The following is an 18418-nucleotide window of genomic DNA, read 5'->3' as shown; positions in this document are numbered from 1 at the left end:
TCTAAAAAAATATCTATAGCTAAGCTATGATTGTCAAGGGTAAAACGGACGCCGACTAAAAACATCAACAGAGAACCAAGACGCTTCGGTTCCCATATGGGGGCCTTGTTCACAATGAAAGTTGACTATGAGCAATCCTGACCAGACAAGTTTTCGTCGAACTCTTGATTTCATTAAGCTATGATTGCTAAGCGTTTACTCGCTGCCTCCAAGTTTTTATGATTTCCTCCGCTTTTTAATGCGTTAGCATTAGGAGTGCCAATGTGGAAAGAAGTGCGTGCGTGAAGTGGCTGCTCCGGACCACTGTTAGTTGCACTTCGCTCCTCGAAGCAGTAGGACGTGTGTCGAGTGAGCTCCTGAACAATACCTTGCAATGTAGTGAATGCGGCTTAACTCATGGTTCCGGGACCTCAAAAAGGTGCGACGTAATGCTAACGCATTCTTTTTGCATTGCCAGTGAACGTTTTCATCGCAGGTATGGACGCAAAGTCGCCTGCGCTCCCAACAGACTTGCAGGTGTCGGCGTCGGCAGTATCCAGGCAGCGGGAAAACATATCTCAGTGATATGCATGTAAATAAATACACGTACCTTTGTCTAAACCTGTGTAATGTGCTACAGCTTCGCTGGTCATCCACCTTCGGAGAGTGGAATGACTCCTCAATTTTTATCGTCATTGCAGAGCTGCACATTCTCAGTGGCACCTACCTAGTTGCCCAAGTTGGCGTCAAGTATGTTCATTGAAGGACGGCACCCACCCTCTGGCACACACCCGGTCACCCACGATGACATCAAAGAGGTTCACTGAAGACCAGCACGGACCGAGTGGCACATACTCAGAACTCCGAGTCGGCGTCAAAGAGTTTCTTCCAACAGCGGGGCCTACCCACTCCCGCATCTATACTAACCCAAGTCGGCGTGAAAGGTTCGTTGAAGAACGGCATTGCCACTTACTCAGTGCCACTAGTTGGTCCCATGTTTGGTTTCGAATCCTGTTACCACAGCACTGCAGCCCGATGCGCTAACAATTCGACCATGTACTACTCAGTGACCCAGGTAGGCGGAAAAACGGTTAGAAACAAACAAACAAACAAACAAACAAACAAACAAACAAACAAACAAACAAACAAACAAACAAACAAACAAACAAACAAACAAACAAACATAGATAGATAGATAGATAGATAGATAGATAGATAGATAGATAGATAGATAGATAGATAGATAGATAGATAGATAGATAGATAGATAGATAGATAGATCCAGAAAAGTGCTTGAAGTATCGTAAGAATGCTAACGCATTAAAATAACAGCAGCACCGTCGATGGCGACAGCTCGAACAACGACCATGCGTGGATGGCCTAAGCCAGAGCAAAGTGCCCCATGCTCAGGGTTTCTCCGGACTTCAATACACCTGTCATAAAGGTTACGCTGCAGAGTATGCTCGACCATACCATCATCCTCTTGTTTATACTGCCCTCCCTCACGAGACGCCTCGAAGGGCAAGCTGTCTCTCTTGAGCTCGAGCAACTGCTGCCACCAAGTTTCGGTCTCATATGTAAGTATTGGTAGAAACTTGGAGGCTAGCACAGAAGCTTGAGAAGAAGCCAAAGACAGCGCAACGAGCAATGGAACGAAAAAATAATAAGTGCAACGTTAAGAGCCAGAAAGAAGCGCTGTGGATTAGAAAACAAGGGGCGCAAGACTATATTCTAGTTGACATTACGAGGAAGAAGCAGAGTTGCATGGTGCAATAAGCGCAACTGACGAAGAGAAAATAGTCCCACGCAGGCGCTGACTGTATTTCTGTCTAGGAGTCCATTTCCGTTTTTCATCCGTGTCAACTAGCACTGTTATTGCTCCAAGCATCCATACCAACTATATATAGCGCCAATGTCAGCTCTCATGAAATGGAGTCGGCCAGGCCATGTAATGTGTAAGGCAATTTCTGTTACATTTATGTGGACCATTTATGTTACAGAATAAATACCAAGGGAAGAGAAGAGCGGTCGAGGATGGCAGAAAATTAGGTGGAATGGCGAAATTAGGAAATTCGCAGACATAGGATGGTGTCACAGGGCGCAAGACGGGTAATTGGAGACCGACGGCAGAGGCCTTCGACCTGCAGTGGACATAAAACAGGTCGGTGATGATCAGTTCATCTGGTGATAGTTGATTTCTGGCTGATCTGGTTGATCTGGTGATCAGTCCATGATCACCATATCATGAACTAGTTCAAAATGTAAACGAACACTTAAGTCAATACGCGGAGAGATATCGTGGCTATTGACGTCGTTCACACGCGGCGTCACACGTCAACGTATTCGGCAGCATGAATATTGTCACCGTTACTACACTGGACAAAGAAGCTGCGACAGACGTCACCTACAACATTGGTCATTTCGAATGAGGACTGGTCTGTTATAATTAAGCTCAGTAAGAATGGACGCCAAACACTTGAGATGTGCCGCCTCGGCAATCCCAGTTTTTCGTCATACGCCAAGGTTAGTTATTTCCAACATGCTGCCGAGATTTTTGTTTCCAAGCCGCATCAACCCGGCAAATACAATTTTAGTAACGTCTCTGGCGTCGGCGGAAGTGTGAAGTATATATATATATATATATATATATATATATATATATATATATATATGTCGCCGTTGTGCTGCTGCGTCACACTGTGCTGACATGTACTGCTAGACGGATGCTTGTAAATGTTCAAACTGTCGTGGACCTCACGACATCTCACCAAAGAACTGTCGACAAATTAAGCAGCAACGTTCCTTGACGAGGAAAATATAGGAAGAGAGCTGTCTGTCAAACCGTAACACCACTCCTATAATGTCAAGCGACATCGTTTGTAGCCGCTGACAATTCTCAATACGCTCTCATGATTTTGTAGATACATTTAGGCCGATCGATTTCCTACACTGGTCATGTGTGAAACGAATTTGTTAAAAGTGACAAGGTTGTCTATGGTTGCGAGCCGTTCACGTCCTCCATGCACGTGGAACACAGCGAAGTGGCTGTTTACATCCGCGAGGAAGTCAAAGTGATTCTCCATTCGAGATAACCATGACAACTTGTGCACGTCTCTATTGCTGGGGCACCCTAACCTATGCTAGTGGGCAGACAACGAAATGGAATCTTGAGCCCTCCACGGCACAGCCAAAAGCCAAGATATAGAGGCATCCCTTTAACGGACACAAACACGTACTCTCCTCCTCTAATTCCATTCTAGACCTAATCTGCATACAATTGACAACTCTAGTCGACATGCATGTCTGGCGCGCTATCATATTGGGCGCATTAAGTTAAGGAGCCTGCGAGGTGCAGAGCAGGAGCTCGTGCAACGTTGGCTCGTGCCTGCTATGACTTCGGGCAAAGCGACTTGTTTCCGGCCTCCCGATTGCACTTCTTCCCTTTCAAGGCGCAGTTGGCGCATTGCATGCGCTGTTTGGTTTCGCATTCGAATTCTTGTGGCTCTTGTTTCGCGCGAAAGAGCGAAATGACTGCACGATTTCTGCTTGTCAGACGCACTACATGGTACGTAACCAAACAGCCATTCTTTCGTTGACCACGTAGTCGCTGACCACATAATTCTGAATGCCTCGAATCATTAGTCTTCCTGCGATCTGCAATCATTTGCTGCAGTCGGCATACTGCGGAGCAGAAACAATTTGTGTGGTGCGGTGCTTCTGATAGCAGCACGAACAGCTTGCATCCCAAACGTATACTGCTGTTGCTGTCTCCGTCGTCGCACGTCGAGTTCCTCGAGCTCGTCATCGTCGATCAAGAAATGCAGTAGCCTATCAGTAGTGCCATGTTCACAAAGCGCGCAAAATGCGATAACGAATGGGGAAGCGACATGACACTTGTGAGATAGCGCAATGGTGCTTCCAGGCGCAGTCGCCTAATATCGCCGTTAAGGTATGTGGCGTCGGGCCCGCGAGCACTCGAGTGCGTGGCTTTGCAGTTCGGAACGCGGTAACTTCTGTACCTTCGCCCATTTAATAACAAGTCGCCGAATGCGGCTTCTTATTGGCTTGCGCTGTTGTAGTTATCCTAGCAAGGACCAGTTTTATGTATGCCTCCATCACCGCACAACACAAACAAGTGAAGCACAGTGAAAACGTACGTACTCCTACGAATTCACGCCATACCTGCATTTCCAGGACAAAACGAGAAGACGTAGGCGTGGGACGACAAAAACTTCGGATTTTCGCCAGCGACCGCGCTATGAGAATCAAATCGACTAGGAAGATTGCATAAAACTTTCAAAATGCTTAATGTGAAACACTAAATCATCGGCAGAGAACTTTTGGTTTCGTATAGCATTTGCAATATTTCGTTTTCAAATTGACATCACCAACACATCCAGCTCCGTCACAGGTAGCAAAAATCTTATCGAAGTAGCGAATAATAACAAGAAATGCACTAAGACAGGTGAGCAAAAGGGTCTGACGACGCACGTCTTTACCTATGCTTTGTGTCAGTCTCAAAAAGCACGCGCGCGAAGCTACAAACGCACTCACATTGCTGTTCTGGCCTCATGCGGATGCTTAGATTGCCAAGAATCCGGCTGGAAGCTTCGAGATTTGCAAAACGTTTGTACTCAGTTCTGTCAACGGACCAACAAAAAAAAAAAAAGAAAGAAAGAACAAAGACAGATTCCACGACAAGCGCTACATCGTATTCGAAATCTGCCACCACTCCTGACAGCCACGCCTCCCAAGCTCGCCGCACTCGTTACATCTCGTCCTCTGGGCGATTCTGCGAGAGCGCGCTTTCTTGACAACTAGCGGCACCTACCGCCGTAAACACGAAGTAAAAATGAAGCCTCCTCCACTTCTTTTCCTTCTGCCTGCGTCCTCCTCTGAAGCTGCTGTCGCTAACCGCCCGCGTCTTGCAAGGAAACATCCCTACAGGAGGGCCTCTTTCATGGTAAGAGCGTTCAGACATCCTCTGTAAGCATCCCCACGCTTCTGCTTTCATCCGCCGTTCCTGTTTATCGCCTGAACAAGCGCAGCCGCTGTCGACGCCCTGCCCGGGTGCTTCCGAAAGTGCCTGCCTTCAGGGAAATAGGAAAGCAGGTGTATCAACACATTCTCCGCTGGGCTCACACATAATTTTCGCATCTACATCCAAAGTCCGCCCTCGTATTGGTCAGTGTGAAACAAAAGCCACGGAGTTTGCGTCCGCCTTGACTCAACATGTTCGCCTTAAAGCGGACCAGCGAAATCGCCGGTGTCCTTGTGTTTACAGTGCAGAGCCATCACTGAAGCATGCCTTCACCCATGACCCGCTTGCGTGCGGTGAAGCCACAGCTGCAGTGCGCTCACGCTGCTGCGAGGGCGTTTTGGGAAGAGGAACGAACTCTCGCGTTAACTGCTGGTTGCGAAGAAAACTCTTAATGCAGTCAATGTCGCGCAAGCTTCGCGAAGCCGTTAAGTTTTTTATGAACGCAGCGGAGTGAAGGAAGAAGGAGGCGCTTCTCGCGAGCACCCAAACCACTTTTCGGCCGCGGCCGTGCAGTGGTACTTGAGTGAGCGAAGAAAGCTCGATGAGGAAGAGGAAAAGAACAAACAGCGAACGCGCATCTCTCGATGTTCGCCTTCGCGCTGCCTTGGTCGGCCGAGGGGTTCCGACTGAGGGGGCTGGGTGAACGCGCGGGCAATTCGCTCGAGGCAACAGATAAACAAAAAAAAAGAAAAAAAAAGCGAACGCCCGCTGTAGCTCGCTAGCGCGCGCGCGCACGCACGGTTTTTCTCGAACAGCGCGTATCGCTCGTTGGCCGCTGGGAAAAGAAGCAGGCATCGCGCTCTTGCGAAGCCGGGGATCGAGCGCCGCCGGCGTCGCGCAGGTGCTGGCGGCAGTGGCTCCATCCCTCCGCGCCGCGCATTGGGCACGGTCCGTTCGATAGAACGGTTTCACATCTGACTGTCGATCTTTACAAGACAGAGCCACGCGGCGCTGTGGCGCAGAAGGGCCTATACGCGCGCCCCCGCGCTGACATATATCTCGTGTCCCCGTAGCCAGCACGCATATATAAAGAGTCGTGTTTTGTCGTCACCGTCGCGTCCACACCGCTCAGCTCCGAGAGCGCCTGCCACCACCACCGCCCACTACGAACACTCGCCACCCCGGACCAGCTGGTAGTGCTCGTAGCAGTCCGCACCGCGCCGCGCTGGGTGGCCTTCGCCAGATGTCGTTCGGCGAGCCAGCTGACGAGAGAGCTCCTCCACCGTGTGGCGGCACCCATTTTGGACGCTCTTCTCTGTAACACCGCGCGTTCTTGCGGCCCCTCTCAAGACTGCGTCGGTGAAGGTTACGGCGATTCTGTTGTGCTTGTGTTCGGGTTTCACTGGGATATCGCCGAAACGCAGTGGTCGCGCAGCCCACACCGCTCGGTGAACGCAGCAAGGACTGGAACAGTGACCCGGTTAGTGACTGCTACTAGACGCCAGGAGCGTTTGGTTAGTGCCTTTTGGGGCTTTCTTCTCGTAAGCTGGGCAGCTTTTACTTGACCTATTAACCGAATTTCATCTGTCAGACAATATTTTGCAGTTTCGCGTGTACTGTTTGGCGACTTTGCTATAGCAGGTGACCACGTGTAAAGACGTGTCATGCAATTCCCTGCCGTAGAACAGAAATATGAGACCAAATTACCTTAGCAACATCGAAGTCTAGAAACGGCCATTTTATCCACAACGTTGCAGCATGTTTTCCTTATTATCTGCATGCCTTTTCTTACGATGTAGTCAATTAGCATAATCACGTCTACTTTCCACAAACTCTTCTAGCTCCAAATATCTCGTCTTTGATTCTGTGATGTACAGGTTACACTGAATACCAAGGAACGAAATCGCCGCGCCCTCCAAATGGCGCTTGTTGAGAAAGGGTCCCCCGAATTCAACGTTACCTTTGGTTCATGTCCCATCCCATCTCTCGCAGACACGCTTCCGCCTTGACGGTTCCCCCATGGTGCCCGGAGGACGGAGCTCCTCGAGTAGACTAGTTGTTCGAGGCGTCGTCTCCTAGTCGTCGCTGCCCTGAAAAACGGGCACGTCTCGCCCAGTGGTGGCGGCCGATCGCAGAGCCGCGGTCGCAGCTCGGGCCCAACAGGCGACCTCCTCCTCGGCGGCAGGGTGCCTTCGCCGTCCGGAGTGCCGTCTCAGGGAGATGCCGGTGGCGGCAGCGCGAGGTTGCCGCCGGCGGTGCCGGTAGCACGGGACCGGGGATGTGCCGCCGTCCTCGCGTCGCCGTCGGCGGTAGTCGAGCCCCGAACCTCGTCAGCCCGTCGCCCGGCTGCGCGCTCGCGTGCGGACTCTGTGCGGCGATGTGCTGAGCGGCGGACCATGCGCCGCTTTCCGGGGAGGCTGTTGCTCAGCGGCGCAGTTCTCGTCTGCCTCCTCGGCTCCTGCCCCGTCTGCTCCGGTGAGTGTCTCTTCGGGTCAATTCATACCATTTTTCATTGCCTCGATCTAAAAAGAAAAACTGAATTTGCTGGGTGGTTTGAACCACATAGTGCTCGTCCGTCGGACAGGCAACCGCTGAAGTCTGGTTGCAACACCCAACTTAAACGATGTAACGCATATCAAGTGCTAACACCAAGAAGAACTTTCATATAGGCATAATGTAGTAGCCGAGATGCACCTGGGAAACAAGGAAACACAAATTTCGCTGCAGTGGCGAGTTGCCCCGGGCTTATATGGTACATTCGACTGGGATCCTACCACAATCCGACTTGTTTTACAGCGATGCGGAGGCTTCTCGACGTTGGAGACAGAGGGAACTTGCCCGAGGCGAACGTTCGGCTCTTCAGGCGCGTGATCGGAATTCTCTCGTATCTCGGTCACGCTCAGTACTCTGTGAGAGCGCCTCCGACTGCTCTGTGTTGGGTCGCGGCGCTCTGTGCTATATACAAACCAAGTGAATGTGTGTTCCGAGCGCTCAATTTCGGCCATCCGAATGTATAAACCACACCACAAGAGCACCCCAGAGTACTCGAAAACGACCAATGAACCCTTAGAGTGCAAAGGTGCATTCTTTTACAGCTTATTCATCAATATATATGTATGTATGTATGGTGTCGCTGTTATCTATGTTGTACGGAGCGCCTCACGGCTTTCGAACCAGAATGGTTTCTTCGTGCTCACTTTCTAATGACTTATGCTCACTTACTTCGTCATCAACGTTTTCATTTCGTGGCTTCATAGAATAGACTAGGACAATAAGTAGACTATCCTTGGACATTGTATCAAGTATTTTATTGTGTCGGACGTTCTATAGATTTAGGATTTCTCAATATGGTGCCTACAGGCAGTAGTCGTCTGAATGTTTGTCAGACCAAAAGTCTGTAAGCTGTCTGTTGAACAGGCTACATATACGGCCTCTAGACGACGTAAAGTTATGTTAGAGAATTTTCTATGAATCTTCTACAGTTCGGCGAAACAGACTTTTATAAGGGTGCGTAAAGGGCGCACCTATAGTCGTTTCTGCACGTGGCATCGTTTCTCGCGTCGATTTATGGTCCTTCGCGTTGGTGTCATCTGTGCGTTTGTTCTTCGTTCCGCGTATACTCCTTCGCGTTCGAGGCTATTCGCCCACGTACGCCGTCAATGCCTGCAGCGGGTTGTGTGTAGTGGTGACCTCACAACTTGCTCCGAACTTTTCGTCCGTTCGTCGTCATGCGTCGCACATGGAGCAGATCACTGCTTGCACGTTCTAGAGTATTGTGTGTATACGTCATACTTATGCACGGCACACCACTTTTCACGCGTTTGCCGATACTTCGTTGTTATGTGAAACATCAAAGGACACAAATGAGCAGTCCTCACCCGTATGCTGCTTTGCCAATGGGCTGATATGTCGAATCATATTGAGCCACTCGAGGTTCCTGATAGCGTCGGGAGTTGTGAGCTACTTGCGCTGTCATCGTAGAGAAGGCGTGGGGAGATGGCCGACAGTCTCCCTGTGTTATTAACTCATTCTTTATTCGTTGAGGCAGTTAGCGATTATCTTGATGTGAATTCCTTAACACGTCGTATGCACACTCACAAGAGGATTGTGTTATTAACATTGTTGTTCTCTACAGGAGCTAAGGGCAAACGTCGTCAGACAAGCTTATTTTTACTCGTGTTCTTTCTGTCCTTTTGTTTATTAACCATAATTATCTCTCCTCCGTCATTACCCTTCTACACTTTCCTCTGCTTCCACGCATGCGCAGTCATTGCGAGCAGCATGCGGTACAAATGCCGCTGTCGTACCTAAATACATCCATACTTCTTCTGATTCAAGCATATCTAATCTCTGTGTAATATGCAGTAAAACTGACTTATAGAACAACTTTCTGCGTGTATATATATATATGTTACAACATGCTTTATTAGCCCATGGGAGCTCGAATACAGCTTCACCTGTTGATGCATGAGGCTTTACACGAATTTGGACACCGTTAACTGGGGAATTCAGCCCACAGCAGCTACGACTGTCAAATATGCCACTGATCATGTCACAGCGCCCAACCACCCAGACTACGGGCTCTTATATACCTCGCCGTGGCGACGGCTGTTATGCATGGGGGAGGAAATCGCAGCAAGAAGCGCACTTCTGCTGGCCTTCCAAGGTCCCAGCACGAGCCGATCTGTTTAAGTTTGCCTTTATCCATAAACACCGCACAGTGGACGCGTCTGTACTCCTTGGAGCTTTCAAACAAACCTTGGCATAACTTTCCTGCGCAATTCCCCAGACAAAGCGAACTTGAAGACCAACATGTTTATGACAGAGTTTGAAAAATATTATATGGTAACTGCGCGTACCCTCAAGATTCTTACAAAGTGGACCTGCCGCGAAAGTAATGGCAGTCATCAAATGAGAAGTTATGTTAAAAATAGCAATTGGTTATTTTGTGATAGTCAGCTATTTACTGGCCTCCGCCGCAACTTCATTACGTAGCCGAAGCAAATGTCATTATAAACTCTACTATACACGAGGCGCGAAAGTCACTGCCAAGAAGACCTTGCGTCAAGGACAGGTCACTTGTGCTTCTGTATAACCTTCGGGGCTCCCTGGAGACCTTATTAAAGTATCTCGATGAGCTGCCTCTGATACAAAAATACCGAGCACTCGCTGAGTCCAGAACTCTCTGCGTTGACAAGAACAATGTACAAAGTATGGCTCGCAGACATGAAAGCAATTTTGGAGTCTTTAAGCCGTGTCGCGTGAAAGGTGTGTGTGTGTGAGAGAGAGAGAGGAAATATTTGGTGAATCCTGGAGAGGATTGCCTGGTGGGAAGCCTGGCGTGGTATTCCAGGTGGGAATGATGATAGAATTGATACGCACAGACACGCAACTTGCATAGAACACACCACAGCACGCAACATAGAAATTAATTAAACTATCCCAGGTGCGCTTCAGAAGGTTACAGCTAGAACATGACACTTTCTGACCTCTCCGCGCTGTAGACTTGCCGACGCTCATGATCTCATAGTCGACAGTTGAAGCACCCGGGCTGTGTTTTGAATGTGTGCCGAGAAACTGCAGGCGTACAAAGGAAGCGCGAACGCCACATCCATACTTATCGTTTGGTGAGACAACAGCTCTGTCACATTACATCGTTCAAAGACGCCGCACGTTGAGTTGACTATATCAACGGCGAGATCAGAATGAGCTGCTTTAACAATGCCCCAGGAGGCATAGGCGCCGACTACAGGGAGGGAGGGGGAGCGGGCTCCGTGGCCCGAGTCCCCTCCGGAGTTTTCCTGGAGGGGGGGGGGGCGGCAGAGACCCCTCCCCCGCGGTGATGCCGAAGCCCATCCCCCTGCCCTCACCTCCAGACACGCACACCTAAAATGTCGTTACCAGAGTTTTTTCACCCACATCATTTGAGGTTTCTTTTCATTGATCTCTGCCTTTCCATCAAAAAATTTATTGGGGCTAATAACTTACTGCATCGTTATTGGCGTGGATGTGCATGGCTTTAATTTATAATTTCGCTTTATTTCTTAGATCCTGACAATATGATGGCAAGTACATTAAACGCATCAGCGGCGGCTGCGTCATCCGTATTTTTCACTTCAACATTGCTTTAAATTTGCACTGTAAACACCCTGCACATGCACAATTTATTTAAATATATACGCAGGGCAAAATTTATTATAATTTTGAAAGAGGAGAAGGTAGCCAGTTGGCAATTATTTCTAAAGGTATGGATAAGCCTATGCCTAGAAAATGAATATGTTGCTGTATGTTCACTTTACTTCAAATTGCTTTGCGTGCTTTTTTGACCCTGAAAAAACCCTGCAGACTTCAGTGACCCCTTCGGTACATTCTACTATCAACGGCGTGTGAAGTGCACGTGAATGATATGTTTCAGTATTGCTTCTCTTTCTAATAAGCAATGCTAACGACTAATGAAAAAAAAAAAAAGACTCGTTCAGTAAGTTCCAACATTTATTAGCGATAGAAATATCGTCACTTGCATGCAGAGGTCATAAATATATACACGATGTCCCAACTAACTATGATGCACAAAGATTAAAAAAAAAAAGAACAATTGCGTTACTCGAAGGAAACCTATTGCATATTGTTTCCAATACAGTGGAGTAGCCGCCAGTAACTTTTTCATTACTGAGAGTTATTTAGGTAATTGTAGTTATCTACTTCGAGGCGCACTATCCTAATTATCAAAGTGTCAGTGAGGAATTTGTAGGCGGAGCCAAGGTACGCACATCTGACTGCGGTATTTTCAGCGACGTACTAATTGCGTACTAATTTTTTCGACTGATAAATAAACCCCACGAAATATGAAGAATACCACGTGACTGCGCTCCCACCTGCACCATAAAACAATGACCTCGAACAGGCTCTCTCTGAGTTAGTCAGAACAAAGTAAAGGAAATGAAGTAAAACATCATGATCGAGCTAGTAATGCCTTATCTGCCGCGCCCCGGTTGAATTAACACGTCGCGTTTGGTGTTAGTTGGAAACAAGCTGTGATAGCTGTTGTCTTAGCGTAGATTAAGTGCACGGATGGTTCTTCTTCTTTCTTCTGCCACAAAACCTACCATCACAAAAGCAAATCGACAACGTCAGTGCATAGGTTTAGAGCTGCATTTTGTTTCGGCCCAGTTGCCATGTCTTACTCTAATGAGCAGAAGGAAAACATGATACTTGCCTTGGGAGCTGCAAATGACAACTGGAAGACCGCAAACATATCAGTCATGGAAGTGTGGCGGCAGACCTAACGCATCGACTATAATCAGCCACGTACGTCCACGTCCCGTCCTTCACTTAATGTCGTCAGTGTAAAACTAAGTGCAATATAACCATGAAAGTTCACCAACTAGCCCCCTTCATTGCTTTACTAAATATAATGAGAAATTATGAAAACCTGAAAAAAACCGGTAGCAGCGCGAGATCTTACCCTCCGCTCTGCCCCGCGCAACGGCGTGGCGGTACTCCCCGAGAATAGAGACTCCCCTTCCACATACAATGAAATCACGAAGTATTACCTTCTTAATCGCAGGGTTTACAGTTTGCCGCATCCTAAACTAAACAGGGCTCAGGCACTTACATTACGCTTACTACAGACTGGTACTTATCCTTGCCCACGGAGACTAAACATGTTTTATCCAGAGACGTATACAGAGCCTTTTTGCCAAGATTGTGGTGCTTTAGCCTCGCTCGAACACATGCTCTGGTCTTGCGAAAGAATTGAAGACTCGGCGATCAAGGATGCGTCCAGGTGGGAGGCTGCACTTCGCAGCCCGGACCTGGATGAACAATTCTGGGCTGTCCAGCAGGCTCACGATGTGGCCGTGAGGCTTGGCCTTCCGGTCCCAACGTGGGAGCGGCCCGCTTAGTGATTAATTATCACTACTTGCAGGACCACATAAAGTTTTCCTTCCTTCCTTCCTTCCAGAAACAGCGGCGGAGGACTCCATCTTTGAGCCTTAGTCCACGCACGAATGCTGTAGCATTTATGGACTCAAACCCTCATGCTAGCGTGCGGGACATGGCCGCCCAGATATCAATTTCTAAGTCATCAGTTTGCAGTATTTAAATGACTCGGCCTTTCACCCGTACGGCCTTAACGTGCTCCAATGCTTGGAAGATAGGGACCTACAGATTCGCTTATATTTCTCGAATTGGGTCCTCACAAGATCCGATGAGCCACCAGACATTTTGAGCAACATCATGTGCACAGATGAAGCCAATTTTCGCAGACACGTCCAGGTAAATTTACATAATGCACACTCTTGCAGTGACTCCATTCCACGCTGGGTAAAGCGCACTCGGCACCAGTACCAATGGGCGTTCAATGTGTGGTGCGGAATTTACGCCGGTGCTATAATCGGTCCAATATTCTTCGATCACACACTCACTGGACAGCGTTAGGTGAACTAAATCCTTGATGGAGTGGTGGAGGAGTTTCTCGGCGAAGTCCCGCTGTCACGCCTTCCACTTCTGTGGTATCAGCAAGATGGAGCACTAGCACACAGCAGCAGCCGAGCACGAAACTGGCTGGATGCGACTTTTCATGTGCAATAGATTGAAAGGCACGGGCCTGTAAATTGGCCGGCTAGGTCACCTGACTTCTCTCCACTCGATCTATTTCTTTTGGGTTATGTGGAATATCTAGTTGACATGATCAAGACGACGAAGTAATGTGAGCTCAAGGCAAGGATAACGGATGTCTGCCGTATAATTTCAGCATCCGTCATCAAGAAAGCCACTGAAGATGTGATAAAGCGGAATCAGTACTGCGTAGCTGCAGAAGGGCACCTACTCGAACACGCCCTCTAGGCAGCAGCAGGTGTTTAACGGCGTTTACGAATTCAGATAATACGGGACGCACTGAAATCTGATGGTTTTCTTTTTCTGTTGTTTTTAGTGCAGACGTCCCGATTGCCAATTCGGCGCATTTAGAAGTGGTACATTTACTTTCTGGAACGCATCGGTTTTGCATTTCCTCTACACGTGGGTCACTTCGAATTCTGTTTATTTGGTTTTTTTTTTTTGCCAGGAGCTTGTTTTTGCAGCAGGTATACACTCTTATGAAAAGTAAAACCGTCATTCTAATTTGGCTTTGGTCTGAAGCAAGTTTCTGGCGCGAAATGTAGCCATATGGCTGCGCGCACACTCTTTCGATGCAGTGCGAGCAGAGCCGGGATTTTGAAACATTTTGTGTCTGTTTCATTGCCTTTCGCGTTTCGTGCGTAGTCAGAGCGGCGCTTTAGCTGCGTTATGAAGGGGCTTTTGACATCAATGTGATCAGTAGGCCTTGAGAGACGGATAATAATTGTGACTTAGAAATGAGAGGAAGGAATAGCTGCGTAGGCGCAAAAGCTGCTGTTGGTGCTCTTTCGGCAACATTATCAAGGTGATGCGCTGTCTCTTCGGGTTTGCGACAGGCACATCAGTTGCTTTCAATCAGCTTATTTGAGGGCGCTGCTTTATAATGCGGGTGAGCGAGCAGACACGTGATATTTTTTATATTTAGTTGGGTTTGTTTACCAGCCGGCAAAAAAATTAGTACGCCATTAGTGCGTTGCTGAAAACACCACAGTTATATATCATTAGCCGCTGCCTGTGAATTCCTCATTGACACTTTGATAACTAGGACAATACTTATCGAGTTAGATAATTAATGACAATTATTTGAATAAATCTCAGTAACGAAAGAATTACTGGCATCTACTCCACTGTACTTGAAACAATGAGCACTAGGTTTTCTTCGAGTAACGCAATGGCTCTTATTGAAAGACTTGGTGCATGACAGTTGGGACACCCTGCGTAATTTACTTAATAACCGAAATGAGTTCAAGCCGGATTCATTTGAAATCAGAATGAACAGCAGTCATACGCAGCAGAGCTTATACTAGAACTCACTGTAACAAAAAAAAAAAAAGAAGAGTTTTCCCGGAGAGGCTAAGCAGTTTTAGTGATAGCGAAGTATGCGACAATTACACGAAGGAAGATTACAACACCGAGAGACGCCAGATCCTTCGTGGTGCGAGAGGACTCGGGCTCTGAAATAGAACTGTCTCCTGCTGTGAGGTCTTATATGTACTCATATAGGGCCGTCACTGCAGTGAATAATTCTGCGAGGTGTGTGTATATATATATATATATATATATATATATATATATATATATATATATATATATATATATATATATATATATATATATATATATATATATATATATATATATATATATGGGGTTTGAAAATCTGGTAGTGCCCCCCCCCCCCTCCCTCCTTCCAGAATAATTGAAGCTTTCCGCCTATATAGTTAGGTACTGTACCCAACTGTTGAAGCAGGTTTGGCCGATGTAAACCAGTTTCGAGTGAGTGGCGAGCGGTTCACTCAGAACGGCGAGGACTTAATTCTGACGAATACTCACAAAAATAGACGTCGAGAGAGCAAGGTTCGGCACGTAATATGTTGGGAAGCAAGCACTTGATGGTCATGCGATCATGCCACTGTCGAACGCTTACGGGTTAGAGGTATTTGTAGCTATAGGCGATGCATGAGAGGCAAGACGCACGTTAACTAAGCGCCTGTCCTATGCTCTGTGTCCTTGTCCTAGTCGCTCTGTCAGCTGATGCTTGCTGCGGGCAGGGTTATAGATAGCTTTGATCTAAAAAAAAATCTTTGCGTAGAACTGCAGATCACATCTGATGAAATCTACAGCTGAGGACAAATGGATGCCACGTGCCAGACCGTGCTCGTCGCTTGGAAGAACGGTAACGCGAACGCGTCTGCATAGAAAAACACGTTGATAAAATAAACAACAACAACAACAAAATAGAAAAACAAATAGAAACTAAGAGCAGCAGCTTAGAAGTTAGTGCATCGATCGCGAAATCACACAGTCGCCTTCGCTTCTTCCTCTTGATTTCCGCACAGCCGCGTCTCGTTCGAGTCGCTCGTTAGCCTCCCCTTGCTCGTTAGTGACCCCCGCGTCGGACGCGTGCAAAACGGGGACCGCCAGCCCGAGTGCGTTCTTGTGTCTCTCTCTTCTCACCACCCCTGTGCGTCCCTCCCCTCCTCTCCCTCGCTTTTCGCTTGCCATGATTATCCATTCGGCAGCGGCGGCTGCGGGGACGTACAGGAGCAGCGCGCGGATGCGTTATTAGGGGCGACCGCGCTGCATAAATGATCCGCCGCGCCAGCATCCGCGTTCGCGTTCTCGTCGCTGTGCGTGCGGCCGCGGTGGCGGGTCGCGTGCGATGCGCGGGGATGTGATGCATGTACGTGTCCGAGAAACTGCGCAAGAGCGGCCGTTGTGCTTCGGCCGGAGAGGACCGACGCCCCGCTGTCCGGCGAGCCCTGTGCGCATTCGGCGCCTTCCCTCCGCCTTTCTTTTCTCCCAGTGTCTTCTGGGTCCGCGGGGGTGCCTGGTCTCGAAGTTAGCTCATCATTTTTGAGTCGGCGCGAAATTTCCATCTCTCCGAAGCAGGAGGAGGACCTCGCGTCACTTGAAAGGGAATGCCTTTTTTTTTTATATGTTCTCCTTCCTGTGGCATGTGAGCTAAACTTTTCTTTCCCTTCTAACTAAAGCTTCCAGTTTAGAGTTAGCGTTTGTATTGTTGTGCCCCTCTCCCTGCTTCTTTCGTCTTTAGACTTTTCGCTTTAAAGAAAGGATGGGAAAAATAATTTCCTTACAAACTTGTCCAACTGTCCGTATTAATTCGTAAAGATTCTGTCCTACCCTTTTCATTACTGACACATCGAAGACAAGCATACGCTGATCACGAGAATGCAGGTTCGAAGGGTCACGGCGGCCGCATGACGACTGGGGCAGAAGGCAAAAAATGTCGTCTCATATAAACCCAATGTTACAGTGTAATGACAGGATAAATCAATCAATCAATCAATCAATCAATCAATCAATCAATCAATCAATCAATCAATCAATCAATCAATCAATCAATCAATCAATCAATCAATCAATCAATCAATCAATCAATCAATAAAGCGTCCGGTGCATACGCGTACATAGATGCTAGGCGCAGTGCTATAGGCACTGCTCGATTCGAAGAGCTCTGCTTATCTTTTTTTCCCATAGCAGCGAGATTATCAGCGCCACCATGAAGGCATCGTCACATGTGTTTCCTACGGAAGCGTGGAATCTCGGGCGAGCTCGTCCGACTCCACGATGTGGGTCTACAGTGCAAAAAAGAACGCCGACACAGGTGAAGAACAGCGCTCGTGCCGTCTTTTCTTCGCCTACGTTCACGTTCTCTTTCGCGCTGAGCAGACGCCGCGATGTTTTCCCTCTCAATTTAGCGTCGCTTGTCTTCGCCGCTCATTATCTCGACCTTGAGCTAAAAGACTGCGAGTGTCAAAGTCTGCGTTGCTTTTTTTTTTTGCAGTGGGCGACATTATTGTCATTCGTTGTAAATGATTAATGAAATAATAATGATCACTTAATTTGTTCGTCTTATGTATCGTTATTATGCAGCACACCGATTCGCTGCAAAGTACTTTTCATTATTTACGCACTGTATATGCCGCACGCTTTGCCCAATTTCTCCTGCTCAAAGCGGATCTTCTATTGCATTATATTCCCTTCATATTCCTTCAGGGTTGTTTGGCTAAAAAGAGGTACTTAATTTAGACTGCTCGGACCCAAGTTCATCTTCGTTCCAAACAAGGCCAACAATGTATAGGCCAAATTTAACTAAACTGTAAATACCAAGGCCAAACTATTTAACCAACCACTCTGTAAACAGCCACTTATGGAGCGATGTTTCTCTACCTTTGTTTCTTTTTTCTCGGCCACTTTTAATTGCCTGCCGGTGTAGCGTAGTTACAGCTTATCTGCCGGAAATTTATACCGCTTCCTCAACGCATTCGTTCTGCGTAAGAACGACCCTACCCCAAGCGAACCAATACAATGCAATAATACTTGCCTGCTTTCCTTCTCGAAAGAACTTGTCATGCCCCTGAGTGCAGTTTATCGCAATACAGTCAAGTAAAGCAGAAAGCCACGTCACTTCAGTTCCACGAGCTCTTGAAGCTCTTGAATAACGCCTTGTGCACGAGGCGGTTCCAATGCATTCGTTATATATATTTTTTTTGGTCCAGATGTCGTTTACTCCGCTCAGAAACAACTCGCATCTTTCACTGCTGACACATATGCCTCTACTCTTCCTGGACTCGTGCCGAACAGTGCTTCTGTTTTACGTCTGCTATCACTGGGACGTCTGCGGAAAGACGTGATACCATACCGGCATGCCGTGCCGTCCCTTGTCTATTCGTGCCGCAAGAAAAATGAAAGGACTCCCATGCGCTTTTCATTACGACGACAACGAATGAGACAGTGTAGAATAAAAAAAAAAGGGCTCGGATATGGGTGTCGACGGTGTGAGCGATTGTCGGGCTTTCTTTCTCTACCCTGTCC

At 47.8% G+C, this 18418-nt stretch overlaps 1 protein-coding gene across 3 annotated transcripts in view; it reads left to right on the top strand.

Moving 5' to 3' along the window:
* The first annotated feature begins 4220 nt into the window (after positions 1-4220).
* LOC126530925 (disintegrin and metalloproteinase domain-containing protein 10-like) overlaps positions 4221-18418 on the top strand; it is a 171441-nt gene continuing 157243 nt past the window's right edge. The window contains exons 1-2 of one of the 3 annotated variants that reach the window (XM_050178252.3): positions 4221-4942; positions 6953-7435. In XM_050178252.3, coding sequence (XP_050034209.1) covers positions 7357-7435 — 79 coding nt within the window. In that variant the 5' untranslated portion in view covers positions 4221-4942; positions 6953-7356. Of the gene's footprint in view, positions 4943-5007; positions 6475-6952; positions 7436-18418 lie in introns of those variants that run through there. The other 2 variants (XM_055070865.2, XM_055070864.2) reach the window with 2 other exon arrangements.

The sequence above is a fragment of the Dermacentor andersoni genome, chromosome 5 (genome assembly GCF_023375885.2).
Source record: "Dermacentor andersoni chromosome 5, qqDerAnde1_hic_scaffold, whole genome shotgun sequence".
Classification (NCBI taxonomy): Eukaryota; Metazoa; Arthropoda; class Arachnida; order Ixodida; family Ixodidae; genus Dermacentor; species Dermacentor andersoni.
This window is presented reverse-complemented; position numbering and strand designations above follow the sequence as displayed.